General features: G+C 43.0%; 1 protein-coding gene across 1 annotated transcript in view; it reads left to right on the forward strand.

Annotated features, from left to right (window-relative positions):
* LOC139374099 (UPF0606 protein KIAA1549-like) overlaps positions 1 to 18,201 on the forward strand; it is an 83,791-nt gene that overhangs the window by 48,962 nt on the left and 16,628 nt on the right. Inside the window, exons 7-13 of the mRNA XM_071115094.1 lie at positions 3,582 to 3,762; positions 3,957 to 4,016; positions 4,195 to 4,340; positions 11,918 to 12,092; positions 13,152 to 13,339; positions 16,417 to 16,649; positions 17,928 to 18,076. Coding sequence (XP_070971195.1) covers positions 3,582 to 3,762; positions 3,957 to 4,016; positions 4,195 to 4,340; positions 11,918 to 12,092; positions 13,152 to 13,339; positions 16,417 to 16,649; positions 17,928 to 18,076 — 1,132 coding nt within the window. The remainder of the gene's footprint in view (positions 1 to 3,581; positions 3,763 to 3,956; positions 4,017 to 4,194; positions 4,341 to 11,917; positions 12,093 to 13,151; positions 13,340 to 16,416; positions 16,650 to 17,927; positions 18,077 to 18,201) is intronic.

Below are 18,201 nucleotides of genomic sequence, written 5' to 3' on the forward strand. Positions count from 1 at the left end.
AGGGGTGGAAATATTGGAGGTATGTTCTAAAAAACATACGCCAATATGCCAATTTCAGTAAATGCAACTAGGGATATTTAAGACTGACCAAAGCTGGTCTTAGCGGGAACGCAATTGGCTATGGCATTGATTTTGCCAGCAGAGGCGCACACAGTAGCCTTATGTACATCACCAATGTTTTATTAAAATATCACAAGTAGCAAAACAATCAACAGACGTTTCCCTTTTTAAAATTTACATTGGACATCTTTGTCTAGCTTCTATGAAACATTTGGACTTATTATTTGCGATGCCCGTTGAATTAAAGGTTTCAGTGTCTGTAGGAAGCCTGTTTAAGAACATGAAGTTAATTAAAAAGACTGCTTATTGTTTTTCATTTATGATTTATTCAAAAAAAATGTGTCTTCCACTTTTCTCTGTTGGACCTAACTGTTATATCACGGGAATTCAGATCGCTGTCCGTGGGCTGAATCAGTTTGTTTGTTTACCTTTCACTTGGCAAAGTCACTATTGGCCATATCAGCGGCGATGGTAGGCTGTAGCTATATATATTTGGGAGCAGTAACGGTGAGTGGACATTCCACTAGCGGTTAGAGCATTGAAATTGCTTTATAAAGGGGCACAAGACAGGGATGTTCTCTCTCCCACTTCTGTTTGCACTGTCAATTGAACAACTTGCATAATAATAATAATAATAATAATAATAATAATTAGACAGGACCCAAATGTAACAAGGTATCAGTGTTGGTAAACATGAATATAAACTAAACTTATTGCAGATGATCTCCTGATATACTTGACCAATATTGAAAACTCAATGCCCCCCTCGCTAAAAATATATATATTATATATTCTAAAATCTCAGGATCTGAAATGAACGTGTAAAAAAATGAAATAATGGCAATAGGAAAAATAATGACTCATGATATACAGCAATCCTTTAAGTGGACCTCAAAAAATATAAAATACTTAGGATGCTCAATAAGTGACAAAGCAAGTCTGTATGTTTCAAGTCTGTATGTAGGCAGCAGCCTCTCTGTGTTAGTGATGGCTGTTTAACAGTCTGATGGACCAGCTTTGATGCACCTGTACTGACCTCGCTTTCTGGATGGTAGTGGGGTGAACAGGCAGTGGCTCGGGTGGTTGTTGTCCTTGATGATCTTTTTGGCATTCCTGTGACATTGTGTGCTGTAGGTGTCCTGGAGGGCAGGTAGTTTTCCCCAGGTGATGCGGTGTTGTGCAGTTGCCGTACCAGGCGGTGATGCAGCCCGACAGGATGCTCTCAATTGTGCATCTGTAAAAGATTGTGAGGGTTTTATGTGACAAGCCAAATGTCTTCAGCCTCCTGAGGTTGAGAGGTGCAGTTTGTCCATGATGTGTACGCTGGGGAACTTAAATCTTTCCACCTTCTCCACTGCTGTCCCATCGATGTGGATAGGGGGGTGCTCCCTCTGCTGTTTCCTGAAATCTACGATCATCTCCTTTGTTTTGTTGACGTTGAGTGAGAGGTTGTTTTGCTGACACCACACTCCGAGTGCCCTCACCTCCTCCCTGTAGACTTTCTCGTTGTTGTTGGTAATCAAGGCTACTACTGTTGTGTCATCTGCAAACTTGATGATTGAGTTGGAGCCGTGCATGGTCACGCAATCATGGGTGAACAGGGAGTACAGGACGGGGCTGAGCCCGCACCCTTGTGGGGCCCCAGTGTTGAGGATCAGCGAAGTGGAGATGTTGTTTCCTACCTTCACCACCTGGGGGCGGCCCGTCAGGAAGTCCAGGACCCAATTGCACAGGGCGGGGTTGAGACCCAGGGCCTCAAGCTTAATGATGAGCTTGGAGGGTACCATGTGTTGAAGGCTGAGCTATAGTCAATGAACAGCATTCTTACATCTCTTGTCCAGATGGGATAGGGCAGTGTGCAGTGTTATGGCAATTGCATCGAGTGTGGATCTATTGGGGCGGTAAGCAAATTGAAGTGGGTCTAGGGTGACCGGTAAGGTAGAGGTGATATGATCCTTGACTAGCCTCTCAATGCACTTCATGATGACAGAAGTGAGTGCTATGGGGCAATAGTAATTTAGTCCAGTTACCTTTGCCTTCTTGGGTACATGAACAATGGTGGACATCTTGAAGCTTGTGGGGACAGCAGACTGGGATAGGGAGAGATTGAATATGTCTGTAAACACACCACCCAGCTGGTCTGCGCATGCTCTGAGGACGCGTCTAGGGATGCTGTCTGAGCCGGCAGCTTTGCGAGGCAGTTACCCCACTGAAGACATTCTTTAAAAAAGTATACTTGCGCATAACAGACTTTATATGGGCAAATAAAACTCATAGAACATCTTCCTAAGTCTGAGAGTGGTTTTAACCTTCCAGACTGGGAATTGTATCAACCCTCCAGCCACTCAGGGCTTTTACTTGAGACATATAGTTAAATGCACTAAAGAGGAAAAATGGGTACCTTTTGAACATGCTCATCCCCAGAACCTTTTCACGTGGATAAAGCTAAGAACATTAACAATTTCATAGTTAAGAACACTATAACAATATGTGAGAAAATAAAACGTATTCTACAAGAACCAAAACAACTCCCTAAAAACAGCATGGAACAATCCTTGGATAGCTTTTCAGAACTCCCCGATTTTAAATTGGTCCACATGGAAATCTATGGGCATAGAAACTGTAAATTACTTGGTAATAGGAAGTAAATGTATTTCCATGACAGAATTAAAAAGCCATTTTGGACTGACAAATGTAAATATTTTCAAATACATGCAACTTAAAAGTTTAATATCACGAAATGTCGATTTTAAATATTTTGGACATAAAAGCAATCTTGAGGGAATCCTAATTTGAGCCAGAAAAGGATATTCATATGATAGCTAAGATAAACAAAACCTTGCAGAGAGCCTATCCAACTGACAACCTCTTAGAAAAAATATTAACTATTGGAATTAAGACTTTAAAAGTATTACAATGTAAATGTACTTTTAATCAGTCTGTCTGCATATTTCAAGACATGGCATTTGAGAGTGCAGTGAGATACCCGATGGGTTGGACGATACTTTTCCCGTCAATCATCTTGTTTGTGTATATTTTGTATTGTTTGAAAATACATAAAATCTTGCAAAAGTGCTAACAATATATTTCCATATTGAAGCCGTGCAGTTACTGTTCAAAAACATGTTCAACATATTTATCCAATATGGGATAGGCTTACATTTGATTTTGTTTCTGTACGCTATTTACTAAACTAAGCTATAACGGACTAACATTCAAATTGGAGTTGATGACAATGCAATACATAAAATACCACACAACCACATATTTAGCCAATGGGATACATTCTGATTGGCCAGTGAGGGGTCAAGCCTCGACACACCCTCAACTTGTTAATTCATCAAAACCCAGCCCTTTCGCGCCACCGCCAGCTACTGTGCCCATAATTCTGGTTGTGAAAATACCCAAAATATTTATGACTCACACCCCAACGTGTAGTGCTGCCGCAAGCGCTTAGATTTACCATTGCGTTATGTTTGTTAAAATAGAGTCCTGTGTGTACGTATTAAATCTTTTCCTAGATTGTGAACATCACCATGAATCAGCCCAGGAGTCAGCAGAGGGAGCCAGTGGACGTGACCTTCGCGGTGCGCGATGCCGTCGGCTACCTGAAGGGGTCAGAGGTCAGCAACCACCTGAGGCTGCTCAACATGGTGGAGTTCAGCTACTACCTGGGCTTTCCTGTGCTGCAGATCGCCGAACGTGAGTCCATTACCATACTGTCTAATGGATTGGGATTTTATGCCAAGCACCCCTACTGGGATGTTGCCTTGGGGAAATACATGTATTCTATTAATCAATCTGCTTTACCTTCTAAGGACCTCTTTTATACCTCAGTAGGAATATTTTTAGGTTGTCTGTACTTTCCTTATTTCCCTCTCTTCTTTTCCCAATAGCTTTTCACTACCCAGAGTTGAACACCACCCAGTTGCTTCGCTCGTCTTGGGTTAGAACAGGTATGCTTCCCCTTGTCAACACATCTGACTTTAAGTATTCCACCCAATCTAAATCTCAACTGCACTCCTGGAGGATGGATACACATTCAGGGCCTATGTTCTGGCTGTGTGATAGGCAATGTGTTGGCTCTGTATTGCCTGTCCTGTGTGATATCATAACCATCTGTTTCCTGTCCAGTGATGCTGGGTGTCCTGGACCAGGGGGTGGACGGGCGCACCTTCCAGGCCAAGATGGAGCGTCGTGTGGCCCTGCTGCTGGGAGAGGTTCTGAGGGCAGCCAGGCGTAACAAGAGGGCCACCAGTGTGGCCAACCACAGTGTTCAGGTAACCACATCAGAGACACTGTACTATACTGAGAATCATCTTAGAATTCTCGTGCTGTGCTTGACTATAGCGCTTAAGTACAGCAAATACAACTCTCACCCTGTGGTAATAACCCCTAGGCAAGGCTGCCATAGCCACTGTGTTACTAAAGAGAGTAAGCCCGAGTCATCACCAGAAAAACAACCTGGGTTTCCTCAGCCAGCCACTAACCCACATCCAGTCTCCAGGTTTATTAGAGTGGAATGATGAACAGTGTGTGGCCCCACATGAACCACACCCTTTCTCACACACACACACACACACACACACACACACACACCTCCATATCCCACTCTCTCTGGCTGTGGACTTTCACAGGTGATGCCAGCGTACTGATTCTGTCAAGTCAAACTACAGCTTCTATGTGAGAGGCTGAGAGAGGCAGCAGGGTTTTAGTGATCACAAGAAGCAGAGTAGAAAGTCTCACTGTGTTATTTAGAGCCAGACACTAACATTGAAGACAGTCCTTGAAATGCAAAAATAAAGAGCTCAGATCACTCTAATATGACATGTTCTTTTCAAGGCTAAAAACAGAAGAGCACCATCATTACAGTCGTGGCCAAAAGTTTTGAGAATGACACAAATGTTAATTTCCACAAAGTTTGCTGCTTCAGTGTCTTTAGATATTTTTTTCAGACGTTATTATGGAATATACTGAAGTATAATTACAAGCATTCCATAAGTGTCAAAGGCTTTTATTGACAATTACATGAAGTTGATGCAAAGAGTCAATATTTGCAGTGTTGACCCTTCTTTTTCAAGACCTCTGCAATCCGCCCTGGCATGCTGTCAATTAACTTCTAGGCAACATCCTGACTGATGGCAGCCCATTCTTGCATAATCAATGCTTGGATTTTATCAGAATTTGTGGGGTTTTGTTTGTCCACCCGCCTCTTGAGGATTGAGTTCTCAATGGCATTAATGTCTGGGGAGTTTCCTGGTCATGGACCCAAAATATCGATGTTTTGTTCCCCGCGCCACTTAGTTATCACTTTTTCCTTATGGCAAGGTGCTCCATCATGCTGGAAAGGCATTATTCGTCACCAAACTGTTCCTGAATGGCTGTGTTCTTAGGCAAAATTGTGAGTGAACCCACTCCCTTGGCTGAGAAGCAACCCCACACATGAATGGTCTCAGGATGCTTTACCGTTGGCATGCCACAGGACTGATGGTAACGCTCACCTTGTCTTCTCCAGACAAGCTTTTTTTCCGGATGCCACAAACCATCGGAAAGGGGATTCATCAGAGAAAATGACTTTACCTCAGTCCTCAGCACTCCAATCCCTGTACCTTTTGCAGAATATCAGTCTGTCCCTGATGTTTTTCCTGGAGAGAAGTGGCTTCTTTGCTGCCCTTCTTGACACCAGGCCATCCTCCAAAAGTCTTCGCCTCACTGTGCATGCAGATGCACTCACACCTGTCTGCTGCCATTCCTGAGCAAGCTCTCTACTGGCGGTGCCCCGATCCCGCAGCTGAATCAACTTTAGGAGACGGTCCTGGCGCTTGCTGGACTTTCTTGGGTGCCCTGAAGCCTTCTTCACAACAATTGAACCGCTCTCCTTGAAGTTCTTGATGATCCGATAAATGGTTGATTTAGGTGCAATCTTACTGGCAGCAATATCCTTGCCTGTGAAGCCCTTTTTGTGCAAAGCAATGATGACTGCACGTGTTTCCTTGCAGGTAACCATGGTTGACAGAGGAAGAACAATGATTCCAAGCCCCACCCTCCTTTTGAAGCTTCCAGTCTGTTATTCAAACTCAATCAGCATGACAGAGTGATCTCCAGCCTTGTCCTCGTCAACACTCACACCTGTGTTAATGAGAGAATCACTGACATGATGTCAGCTGGTCCTTTTGTGGCAGGGCTGAAATGCAGTGGACATGTTTTTTGGGGATTCAGTTCATTTGCGTGGCAAAGAGGGACCTTGCAATTAATTGCAATTCATCTGATCACTCTTCATAACATTCGGGAGTATATGCAAATTTCCATCTTGTACATTTAAAGATATGTTGCCAATTTATTATTTATGACTTTTAGCTAACATTAGATCCAGAGATTCTTACCTTTGCCTCGATTCGTCATCTCGCCCAGATCGTCACGGCATATACAGTGGGGCAAAAAAGTATTTAGTCAGCCACCAATTGTGCCAGTTCTCCCACTTAAAAAGATGAGAGAGGCCTGTAATTTTCATCATAGGTACACTTCAACTATGACAGACAAAATGAGAGAAAAAAATCCAGAAAATCACATTGTAGGATTTTTTATGAATTTATTTGCAAATTATGGTGGAAAATAAGTATTTGGTCAATAACAAAAGTTTATCTCAATACTTTATTATATACCCTTTGTTGGCAATGACAGAGGTCAAATGTTTTCTGTAAGTCTTCACAAGGTTTTCACACACTGTTGCTGGTATTTTGGCCCATTCCTCCATGCAGATCTTTTCTAGAGCAGTGATGTTTTGGGGCTGTTACTGGGCAACACGGACTTTCAACTCTCTCCAAAGATTTTCTATGGGGTTGAGATCTGGAGACTGGCTAGGCCACTCCAGGACCTTGAAATGCTTCTTACGAAGCCACTCCTTCGTTGCCCGGGTGGTGTGTTTGGGATCATTGTCATGCTGAAAGACTCAATGCCCTTGCTGATGGTAGGCTTTGTTACTTTGGTCCCAGCTCTCTGCAGGTCATTCACTAGGTCCCCCCGTGAATGGTTCTGGGATTTTTGCTCACCGTTCGGGTGAGATCTTGCGTGGAGCCCCAGATCGAGGGAGATTATCAGTGGTCTTGTATGTCTTCCATTTCCTAATAATTGCTCCCACAGTTGATTTCTTGAAACCAAGCTGCTTACCTATTGCAGATTCCGTCTTCCTAGCCTGGTGCAGGTCTACAATTTTGTTTCTGGTGTCCTTTGACAGCTCTTTGGTCTTGGCCATAATGGAGTTTGGAGTGTGACTGTTTGAGGTTGTGGACAGTTGTCTTTTATACTGATAACAAGTTCAAACAGGTGCCATTAATACAGGTAACGAGTGGAGGACAGAGGAGCCTCTTAAAGGTCTGTGAGAGCCAGAAATATTGCTTGTTTGTAGGTGACCAAAAAAAATCCTACAATGTGATTTTCTGGATTTTTTTCACTCATTTTGTCTGTCATAGTTGAAGTGTACCTATGATGAAAATTACAGGCTTCTCTCATCTTTTGAAGTGGGAGAACTTGCACAATTGGTGGCTGACTAAATACTTTTTTGCCCCACTGTATATTCTAAAATCTCCTATGGGAAAAATGAATGGTGCAAAAATGATTGGAACCGTTTCCCTGTTTGACTGCTAGGTTTTATGGGTATTATGACTCATAATGTGGTACTCTATTAGAACTCTAATCATAGCCCATACCGAACACAGGTTCACCGCTAATTCACGATCGATTAAATGTCTGTGGGTCTGTGGAGATCTGGGAAGCAGATATCTGAAGGTGCTATGATATTTATCACTAACAGCTCCCACCTGTGTGTAGACCCTCTCTGCACCCTCTCTGCCCTCTCCACAGGGCCCGTTAACATATCCCTCCCCACAACTAGAGTAGATTTCTGCATTTATAATAACTACAGCTGCCAGGCAGAATGAGAGAGAGAGAATTAATAATTGATCTGCTATTAGTGACTGGCGACACAGCATTCAAATAACGGAACTTGAAGGAAAGAAAAAGAGACTTGGTGGTTGGTCTTTGATTAGCTGGCCTGTGATGAATAGGTGGTGTTGCCATGGATACCCTGGCCTATCCTGTCCCCTAAATGTTGTTGTGAAGAGAGGGGAGAGGGGAGTAGAGCAGGTGCTGTGGAGAACCACAAAAGGCAAAGCCTGATTAGTAAAGCAGTGTGACTCTGGGTAGAAAAGACTACAAGCCCTCGATAAGGAGTCTCACTGTTGCGATTCATGGAGAGCTCACCACGAGGAATAATATTGAAAGGTTTTACCAGTTGATGTGACTCACTGTACGAATCCAACTCTGTTTGCAGTCACATCCACCAATACCCCTTCTAAGGACTACTGCTACATTATTGTGGGGGCTATATATACAGTTGAAGTCGGAAGTTTACGTACACTTTAGCCAAATACATTTAAACTCAGTTTTTCACAATTCCTGACTTAAATCCTAGAAAACATTCCCTGTCTTAGATCAATTAGGATCACCACTTTAATTTAAGAATGTGGAATGTCAGAATAATAGTAGAGAGAATGATTTATTTTAGCTTTTATTTCTTTCATCACATTCCCGTGGGTCACAAGTTTACATACACTCAATTAGTATTTGGTAGCATTGCCTTTAAATTGTTTAACTTGGGTTAAACATTTAGGGTCGCCTTACACAAGCTTCCCACAATGAGTTGTGTGAATTTTGGCCCATTCCTCCTGACAGAGCTGGTGTAACTGAGTCAGGTTTGTAGGCCTCCTTGCTCGCACATGCTTTTTCAATTCTGCCCACAAATGTTCTATAGGATTGAGGTCAGGGCTTTGTGATGGCACACTCCAATACCTTGACTTTGTTGTCCTTGAGCCATTTTGCCACAACTTTGGAAGTATGCTTGGGGTCATTGTCCATTTGGAAGACCCATTTGTGACCAAGTTTTAACTTCCTGACTAGAGGTCAACCGATTATGATTTTTCAACGCCGATACTGATTATTGGAGGACCAAAAAGCCGATACCGATTAATCGGACGATTTAAAAAAGAAAAATGTATTTGTAATATTGACAATTACAACAATACTGAATGAACATTTATTTTAACTTAATATAATACATCAATCAAATCAATTTAGCCTCAAGTAAATAATGAAACATGTTCAATTTGGTTTAAATAATGCAAAAACAAAGTGTTGGAGAAGAAAGTAAAAGTGAAATATGTACTATGTAAGAAAGCTAACGTTTCAGTTCCTTGCTCAGAACATGAGAACATATGAAAGCTGGTGGTTCCTTTTAACGTGAGTCTTCAATATTCCCAGGTAAGAAGTTTTAGGTTGTAGTTATTATAGGAATTATAGGACTATTTCCCTCTATACCATTTGTATTTCATTAACCTTTTACTATTGGATGTTCTTATAGGCAGTTTAGTATTGCCAGTGTAATACTATAGCTTCCATCTCTCTCCTCGCTCCTACCTGGGCTCGAACCAGCAACACAACGACAACAGCCACCATCGAAGCAGTGTTACCCATGCAGAGCAAGGGAACAACTACTAGAAGGCTAAGCGCGAGTGACGTTTGAAACGCTATTAGCGCGAACTAGCTAGCCATTTCACTTCGGTTACACCAGCCTCATCTCGGGAGTTGATAGGCTTGTAATCATAAACAGCGCGATGCTTGACGCACAACGAAGAGCTGCTGGCAAAACGCACGAAAGTGCTGTTTCAATTAATGTTTACGCGCCTGCTTCTGCCTACCACCACTCAGTCAGATACTTAGATACTTGTATGCTTGTATGCTCAGTCAGATTATATGCAACGCAGGACACGCTAGATAATATCTAGTAATATCATCAATCATGTGTAGTTAACTAATGATTATGATTTAATGTTTTTTATAAGATAAGTTTAATGCTAGCTAGAAACTTACCTTGGCTTACTGCATTCGCGTAACAGGCAGTCTCCTTGTGGAGTGCAACGAGAGAGAGGCAGGTCGTATTTGCGTTGGACTAGTAACTGTAAGGTTGCAAGATTGGATCCCCCGACCTGACAAGGTGAAAATCTGTCTTTCTTCCCCTGAACAAGGCAGTTAACCCACCGTTCCTAGGCCGTCATTGAAAATAAGAATGTGTTCTTAACTGACTTGCCTAGTTAAATAAAGGTATAAAAATAAAAAAAATCGGCGCCCAAAAACACAGATTTACGATTGTTATGAAAACTTGAAATCGGCCCTAATTAATCAGCCATTCCGATTAATCGGTCAACCTCTTGAGATGTTGCTTCAATATAATAATTCAATATATCCACATCATTTTCCGTCCTCATGATGCCATCCATTTTGTGAAGTGCACCAGTCCCTCCTGCAGCAAAGCACCCCCACAACATGATGCTGCAACCCCCGTGCTTCACGGTTGGGATGGTATTCATCGGCTTTCAAGCCTCCCCCTTTTCCTCCAAACATAACGATGGTCATTATGGCCAAACAGTTCTATTTTTGTTTCATCAGACCAGAGGACATTTCTCCAAAAAGTACGATCTTTGCCCCCATGAGCAGTTGCAAACCGTAGTCTGTTTTTTAATAGTCTGGCTTCTTATTTTATAGTCTGGCTTCTTCTTTGTTGAGCAGCCTTTCAGGTTATGTCGATATAGGACTTGTTTTACTGTGGATATAGATACTTTTGTACCTGTTTCCTCCAGCATCTTCACAACATCCTTAGCTGTTGTTCTGGGATTGATTTGCACTTTTCGCACCAAAATATGTTCATCTCTAGGAGACAGAATGCGTCTCCTTCCTGAGTGGTATGACGGTTGCATGGTCCCATTGTGTTTATACTTGCGTACTATTGTTTGTACAAATGAACGTGGTACCTTCAGGCATTTGGAAATTGCTCCCAAGCATGAACCAGACTTGTGGAGGTCTACATTTTTTTCTGAGATCTTGGCTGATTTCTTTTTGATTTTCCCATGATGTCAAGCCAAATCAAATCAAATCAAATTTTATTTGTCACATACACATGGTTAGCAGATGTTAATGCGAGTGTAGCGAAATGCTTGAGAGGCACAGAGTTTGAAGGTAGGCCTTGAAATACATCCACAGGTACACCTCCAATTGACTCAAATTATGTCAATTAGCCTATAAGCCTAATAGAAGTTTCTAAAGCCATGACGCATTTTCTGGAATTTTCCAAGCTGTTTAAAGGTACAGTCAACTTAGTGTATGTAAACTTCTGACCCACTGGAATTGTGTTACAGTGAGTTATAAGTGAAATAATCTGTCTGTAAACAATTGTTAGAAAAATGACTTGTGTCATACACAAAGTAGATGTCCTAACCGACTTGCCAAAACTATAGTTTGTTAACAAGAAATGTGTGCAGTGGTTGAAAAACAAGTTTTAATGACTCCAACCTATGTGTATGAAAACTTCCAACTTCAACTGTTTCTACTGTAGTACGTCAAAGCTGTGTGTTGGAAAACCTTGGTACAGCATGGGTGAAATAGGCATCGTGGTGCTCATGTGAATTTCCTTTCTTTTTTTGCTTTAGACCAATTCCTATTCTCACTTAAAATCTATTTTTTTGTTTTTAATAGTTGTTGGGTAACAGGGAAATTAAACCAGGTGGGGTTGCAAAATTTTAGTAACTTTCCCAAAATTCCCAGTTTTTCCCAGAAATCCTGGTTGGAGGGTTCCTGGATTTCCTGTTCATTCCTTCGTAATTGAAGGAATCTTCCAACCAGGATTTCTGGAAAACAAGGGAATTCTTGGAAAGTTACTGACATGTTGCAACCCTAGTACCAGGCATTGTCGCAGCAAGCTTTCTAGTCTAGAACTGTGATGTTAACAGTAACACACATCTCCCTGCAGATTGTGAGTACGACCAGGCTGGTGGGAGCGGACCACCCTCTGGATATGGTGTACTTTGTGGATCAGCTAGGACAGCGGTTGCCTGCCATCACCACGGCCAACATGCTGAACAGACTGGATGTGCAAAGGGCAGCCATCGTGCTGGGCTACAGAGTACAGGGCATCCTGGCTACACGTAAGTAGAGCCTTAGCGTGGTTAGAAATGGCAAGACAGCACAAATAGAAATTGGGAACAGGGTAAGTCTACCTGCCCACGCTACCTTTACTGGAGTTGAAAGGAACTGAGCTCAGTTAAATTGGAATATGTATGAAGGACCCTAATGTATACACAGCAATCAGCTTTGATGTATGGAGCGCCTCCTCCCTACTGTATCCATGCACCAGTGCATTCATTGGCACAGAATAGTGTTCATTAAGATTTTGGAGCTCCTGATCAAAGGTCAGTAAATCTGCACAATTAAAAGTATACGGACTAATTGCTCAGTATATGTTGGTGTTTATTTGAACTGATTACCTCATCCTATACACTGGGCCAAATGCTTCACCTCATTATATATCTATGTTGGAGATGTAGGAGTCAAAGCACCACAAGGGACTTCTGTCCCTGCTTTAAGCCTGCTCTTATGGCAAGTGAGGTTTTTCCCAGGCGATACGACAAGCCTTAATTGCAGAGTAGCAGCAGAAGAACAGACGTGTGTGTAACACAGTGTGTAGCATGCAGTGTAACTACTGTAGCTGTTTATGAATGAACTCCGTGTGGATGTGACGTGGTGGAGTTGGACCAAGGTGCAGAGAATGGATCAGACGAGGAATCAAAGGTTTCGGATAACGTAAATACTTCACCGATAAAATAAGGAAACAGAAGGATCACAGTAATACTTAAAAATAAATAACAACATTTAGACTAGAACTTACTCAGGCGACACACAAAGAAACCGAAATCAAGCTTCTGTGAACAAAAACAGAAAACACACCTCTTTTAAAGGGGAAATCATAATGAACTGATAAGCAACACCTGATTAACAAAGAAAGGAACCATGATAGTGGACGTTTGGAATTCTGATGGGGACATAAACACATAGACACAGACAGACGTATACACACATGCAAGCATACACACACGCACACACACAGACAAAGACATACCGACATGCACACGCATGTAATTACACACTCCATAATGTTGTATGCCATGTTATATGTTTTTGATGTATCTATGGCCATTTTCCTGTAGCTGTGGAGAAGGTGGCAGGGTACCCTCCTCCAGACACGGAGAACACCAGCATGTGGATCATCATAGGCGTGGTGGTGCCGCTAGGCGTGGTCATCGTCATCATATCCATCCTCTACTGGAAGCTGTGTCGCACCGACAAGTTGGAGTTCCAGCCCGACGCCATGACCACTGTCCAGCAAAGACAGAAGGTGAGGAGAGGAGGACCAAGAGCATCGCCTAGTCCCCTGTTTCTCTCTGTGTTTATTCACCTCTTTTAACCTGCTGTCATCATCTTTCCATCTCTGGATGTGTTGGCTCTTACATGTTATGTTGCCTGTCTCTGTCCATAACCACTACTCTACACAGACTACGTTGGATTAGTTTCAGCCTTTTCTGTTCTAAACATTTTTCTAACTCTATGTATCCCTCTCTGGCCTATCTACAGCACCTCTGTATGTGGTATATTGTATTGTTAGTTATCTCTCACACTGACAGCTATTTTTCCTCCTCTACCTTCACACACAGCATGGAGAGATTTGTGTTATCAGCCAGTCGGCTCCTCTGTGTCTCTCCACTGTTTGTGTTATACAGTTATCTCCCCTCTTAAGGACATATCTGTATCCAGGCCTCTATATCTCCCTGGCAGTGCATTCCTCACCCCGTACTTGTTATTATTTGAGGGCTGTAGTTCTCACACTATGGGGAGTTGTGGTGGTCTCAGGTTTGATCTCTGTGGGGTGAAGCCTAACTTCATCTTCAGTCGAATTTTCTCTTAGTCATCCATTGATGTCAATGGGAGACCAAGTGAAAATGTGACTTAAGTGGGATTTGCCGCTGTGCTGATAGGCTGTACTGTATGGGAGCTTACAGCAGTAGAGTACTATCTCTCTCCCCTGCTGCCAGTGATCCAGTCTCATGCTGAAGAGGATCACAGGCTCCCTATGTGGCAGCAGCCCATGCTTGAGAGAGGATCACATGCTCGCTATGTGACAGGCAGCCCAACAGTAATTGGCTCTCGCTGCAGTAAGGCACAGCAGCTGTGTTCTTGCCCAGGGCTGCTGCCACAGTACTGCAGCTCCACACAGCTCTACAAGATCCCCCTGGCTGACAGTATCACACACGCACGCATACATGGACACACACACATAGAGACACCCTGCATAATACACACTCGTTGCTATCCAGACAGACATGATGTGCTCTGACTACTGCTGCTGCTGCTGGGGGCTTTCTAATGTCTATCCTCCTGGTATCACACAGACACACATGCTGCCCCTCATATACTGTCCTGCTCTGCTATTATTAGACTGCCTGGTCTGTCTGTGTTGTTGTTATGGGTTACCCTGTCTCTGATTGATCTGTCTGTCTGCCTTCTTTTCCTCTGCCTCTGACCTCTCTGTCCAGTTGGAATGAGGCAAATGCAGATTAATATGTACAAGCATCTATCCTTCCTTACCTCAGTCTAAGACCTCTACCATCCATCAATCACGTAACACCTCTCCTCTTTCCATTTCCATCTCTTTTCCTCTTTCTATTTCTGTTCAGTCCGCTCAACCTTTCAGGGAATCAAGGTCTCCTCTTCCAATCAAGAGGCAAATAATGATTACTGAGAGTGAGGAGGAAGAGGAGGGGGAAGAAGAGGAAGAGGAAGATGAGAGAAAGGGGAAGGTACAAAGTAGAAGGTTGTAGTTCGTAGAAGACCCTGAACAGAATGGGTTGTGTAGTGTGTAGTGGATTTGAATCTATTGGCAATAAAGTCCCATAGTAGTGAATGGAAGACCCAAGGAGCTGGTCAACTCATCACATGTATCAATCACCATCCCACCCACTGCATCCAATCAGGGACCAAACCTTCCTCCTCCCAAGCCAAAGCCCAAGCAGAAAAGTGAGAGCTATGAGGAGGAGGAGGAAGAAGAAGAGGAGGAGGAAGAAGAGGAGGAGGAAGAAGAGGAGGAGGAAGAGGAAGATGAGAGAAAGGGGAAGGTACAAAGTAGAAGCTAGTAGTTAGTAGAAGACCCTGAAGAGAATGGGTTGTGTAGTGTGTAGTGGATTTGAATCTATTGGTTGTTGTGAGTAGAGAATGATAGCAAATCGGCCCTGTAGTTAAGGGGCAATAAAGTCCCATGGTAGTGAATGGAAGACCCAAGGAGCTGGTCAACTCATCACATGTATCAATCACCATCCCACCCACTGCATCCAATCAGGGACCAAACCTTCCTCCTCCCAAGCCAAAGCCCAAGCAGAAAAGTGAGAGCTATGAGGAGGAGGAGGAAGAAGAAGAGGAGGAGGAAGAAGAGGAAGATGAGGAGGAGGAAGAAGAGAAGAAGAAAACCGTGTTGAAAGGGAAGCAGAAGGTACAACGTACTGTAGTAAGATAGTAGTCTTTTCCATATTAGACGTGCTAGCCTGTCTCCAGGCTTTAGAGAGGGCGGGTCAGACACTGAGATGTCATCTAGTCTGGCCTGGTACTCATGTTTGTGTATTATAGAAAAACAAAGGATTTGTTGAGATCTTGTCTTCATTGTTTTAGATGCTTATCATCATTGCAGTTTTGGAAGTCTCATCCAAATAGGCCATATATTGAATGGGTATCATACTATAATGTACAGTATCAGTATAGTAGTTCCTCATCAGACTAGGCCACGGTTTTGACAACAGGTGTAGACTAACAAAATGCTTACTTACTTTTCAATCCGAAATCCTTGTGACCCCACATTACTTTCTCTGCTTTTTATTCATTCATGTTTTTTTACTCCCTGCGCTCCCCCCATCACTCAGTCAGCCCAGTCACTCACTAATCACTACCCCTCCATCTTCCTGTAGATTCGCTCACTCACTTCTCTCACTCGCCTGCCTGCCCTACTTCTGTCTGTCCTCCCTCCCGCTGCAGTCGTACACCTGTCTAATGAAACTCTAATGAAACTCTAATGAAACTCTAAATGCAGCTGGCAAAACAATGACTGTGATTTTTTTTTTATTCTCCCCTCTCTCCCTCCCACCCCCTCTCTCAATCTCTAAATGTTCCCTTTTTTTCTTATTATATATCATCTTGCTCCTGTACCTTTCTCCTCTCTTCCCCCTTCTCTCTCTCCCTCCCTCTCTGTCTTTTGTCCTCTCACCTCCTACTCCTGTTCCTCTCTACTCTCTTTTATCCTCCTCTCCTCTCTCTCTCTCTCTCTCTCTCTCTCTCTCTCTCTCTCTCTCTCTCTCTCTCTCTCTCTCTCTCTCTCTCTCTCTCTCTCTCTCTCTCTCTCTCTCTCTCTCTGTGTGTGTCCTCTATCCTCAGCTCCAGGCTCCCAGTGTGAAGGGCTTTGACTTTGCCAAGCTGCACCTGGGCCAGCACAGTAAAGATGACATCATGGTAATCCAGGAGCCTGGTGCCCCCGGGCCCCCACCACCCAACTCCAACACCAAGGAGAGTGCCGCCACCTCCAAGAACGGTGAGGTCCCCACCCCCAGGTCAAAAGGGACCTCCGTCTCCTCCACCAAGGCGTCCCGCAGCACACGCAGGCGAGGAAGGTCAGTAGCCCCCCACAGGTTTTGTGACTGCGTGCTTGCTTGCGTGTGCGTGCTCCTCATTCACCTCAGCAGAGAGATTCCTGTAGAAAAATGCTTTGAAAGATGTTCCATTCACAACAGCACATCTTAAACAATTATTAATACAATACAGTACAATAGATATTTGTTGTCTTTTGTTAGGGAATTCCTTCTATGCGATATAAGCCAGGTAGAAAATATAAAAGCAGTAACATGTACTTTCTACTGTTGCCCGCTCAGTCGCCACCATGACCTACACACCAGTTTCGGAGTAACCTAACGCTGGCCTCTTCACAGTCACACCACCACAGCTAAATCAATGGTGTCAATAGGAGATGGTCTATTCTCGTGAGACAGAATGGTCGCTCTGACTAAAAGATCATTTCTTCTCGCTAATTGCTTTAGCTAATAGCAGATAAATTAGGCTTGAATGCTAGAGTGGCAGTGAGCACTCTCAATCCGGTGATGAGTGTGATGGGTTGCTGTCACATTGTCACTAATGTAGAGCATTAAAAGAGATGTCTTCCATTCTGGGCAGCTGTTCTCATAGTGTTGGATAGGAATTTAATGATACTGTCAATGGGAATAATACTGGTGATCGATTATGACAAAAAGTTTATTTCTTTCGAAGAAAAGCCATTACAAAAAGGATTTCCCCTGATGGATTGATAACTATAGTGTTTTGTTCTGTTGACCTATTTTTAAAAAGCACTATTTTGTCCATTTAAAATAACATCAAATTGATCTGAAATACAGTGTAGACATTGTTAATGTTGTAAATGACTATTGTTTCAGGAAACGGTAGATTTTTTTAAATGGAATATCTACATAGGAGTACAGAGGCCCATTATCAGCAACCATCACTTCTGTGTTCCAATGGCACGTTGTGTTAGCTAATCCAAGTTTAGCATTTTTTTTTTTTAACTAGAAACTTGGATTAGCTAACACAACATGACATTGGAACACAGGAGTGATGGTTGCTGATAATGGGCCTCTGTACGCCTATGTAGATATTCCATTAAAAAAATCTGACGTTTCCAGCTCCAATAGTTATTTACAACATGAACAATATCTACACTGTATTTCTGATCAATTTGATGTTATTTTAATGAACAAAATAATTGCTTTTAAAAACGAGGACATTTCTAAGTGACCCCAAACTTTTGAACGGTAGTGTATGTGTGGCACGTATCGTATGTGTTCTTACATGTGTGCATGTACACCTATTTGCTTCAATGACATGGGTGTGTGTGTTTTCAGGGACAGGATCTCTCCGTCAGACAGGGACTCCATGGTGAGCGCTGGGTCCGGTGATCGTGATAAGGAGTTAGCCGAGGAGAACCTGAGAGCCTTCGCCATGCCCAACGACAGCAAGCAGGCCCGCAAGATCCCAATCAATGTTTTAAATGGCAAGTGTCCATGGCAACATTGGATCACATCCATGCTCTCACGTACACAAAGAGAAGAGGAGGAGGAGGGGGAGGAGAGGGGAGAGAGACAAAGAGAAAGAGCAACTCATGTTGAGAGGTTAAAC

Source organism: Oncorhynchus clarkii, chromosome 2 (genome assembly GCF_045791955.1).
Source record: "Oncorhynchus clarkii lewisi isolate Uvic-CL-2024 chromosome 2, UVic_Ocla_1.0, whole genome shotgun sequence".
In the NCBI taxonomy this organism is placed as follows: Eukaryota; Metazoa; Chordata; class Actinopteri; order Salmoniformes; family Salmonidae; genus Oncorhynchus; species Oncorhynchus clarkii.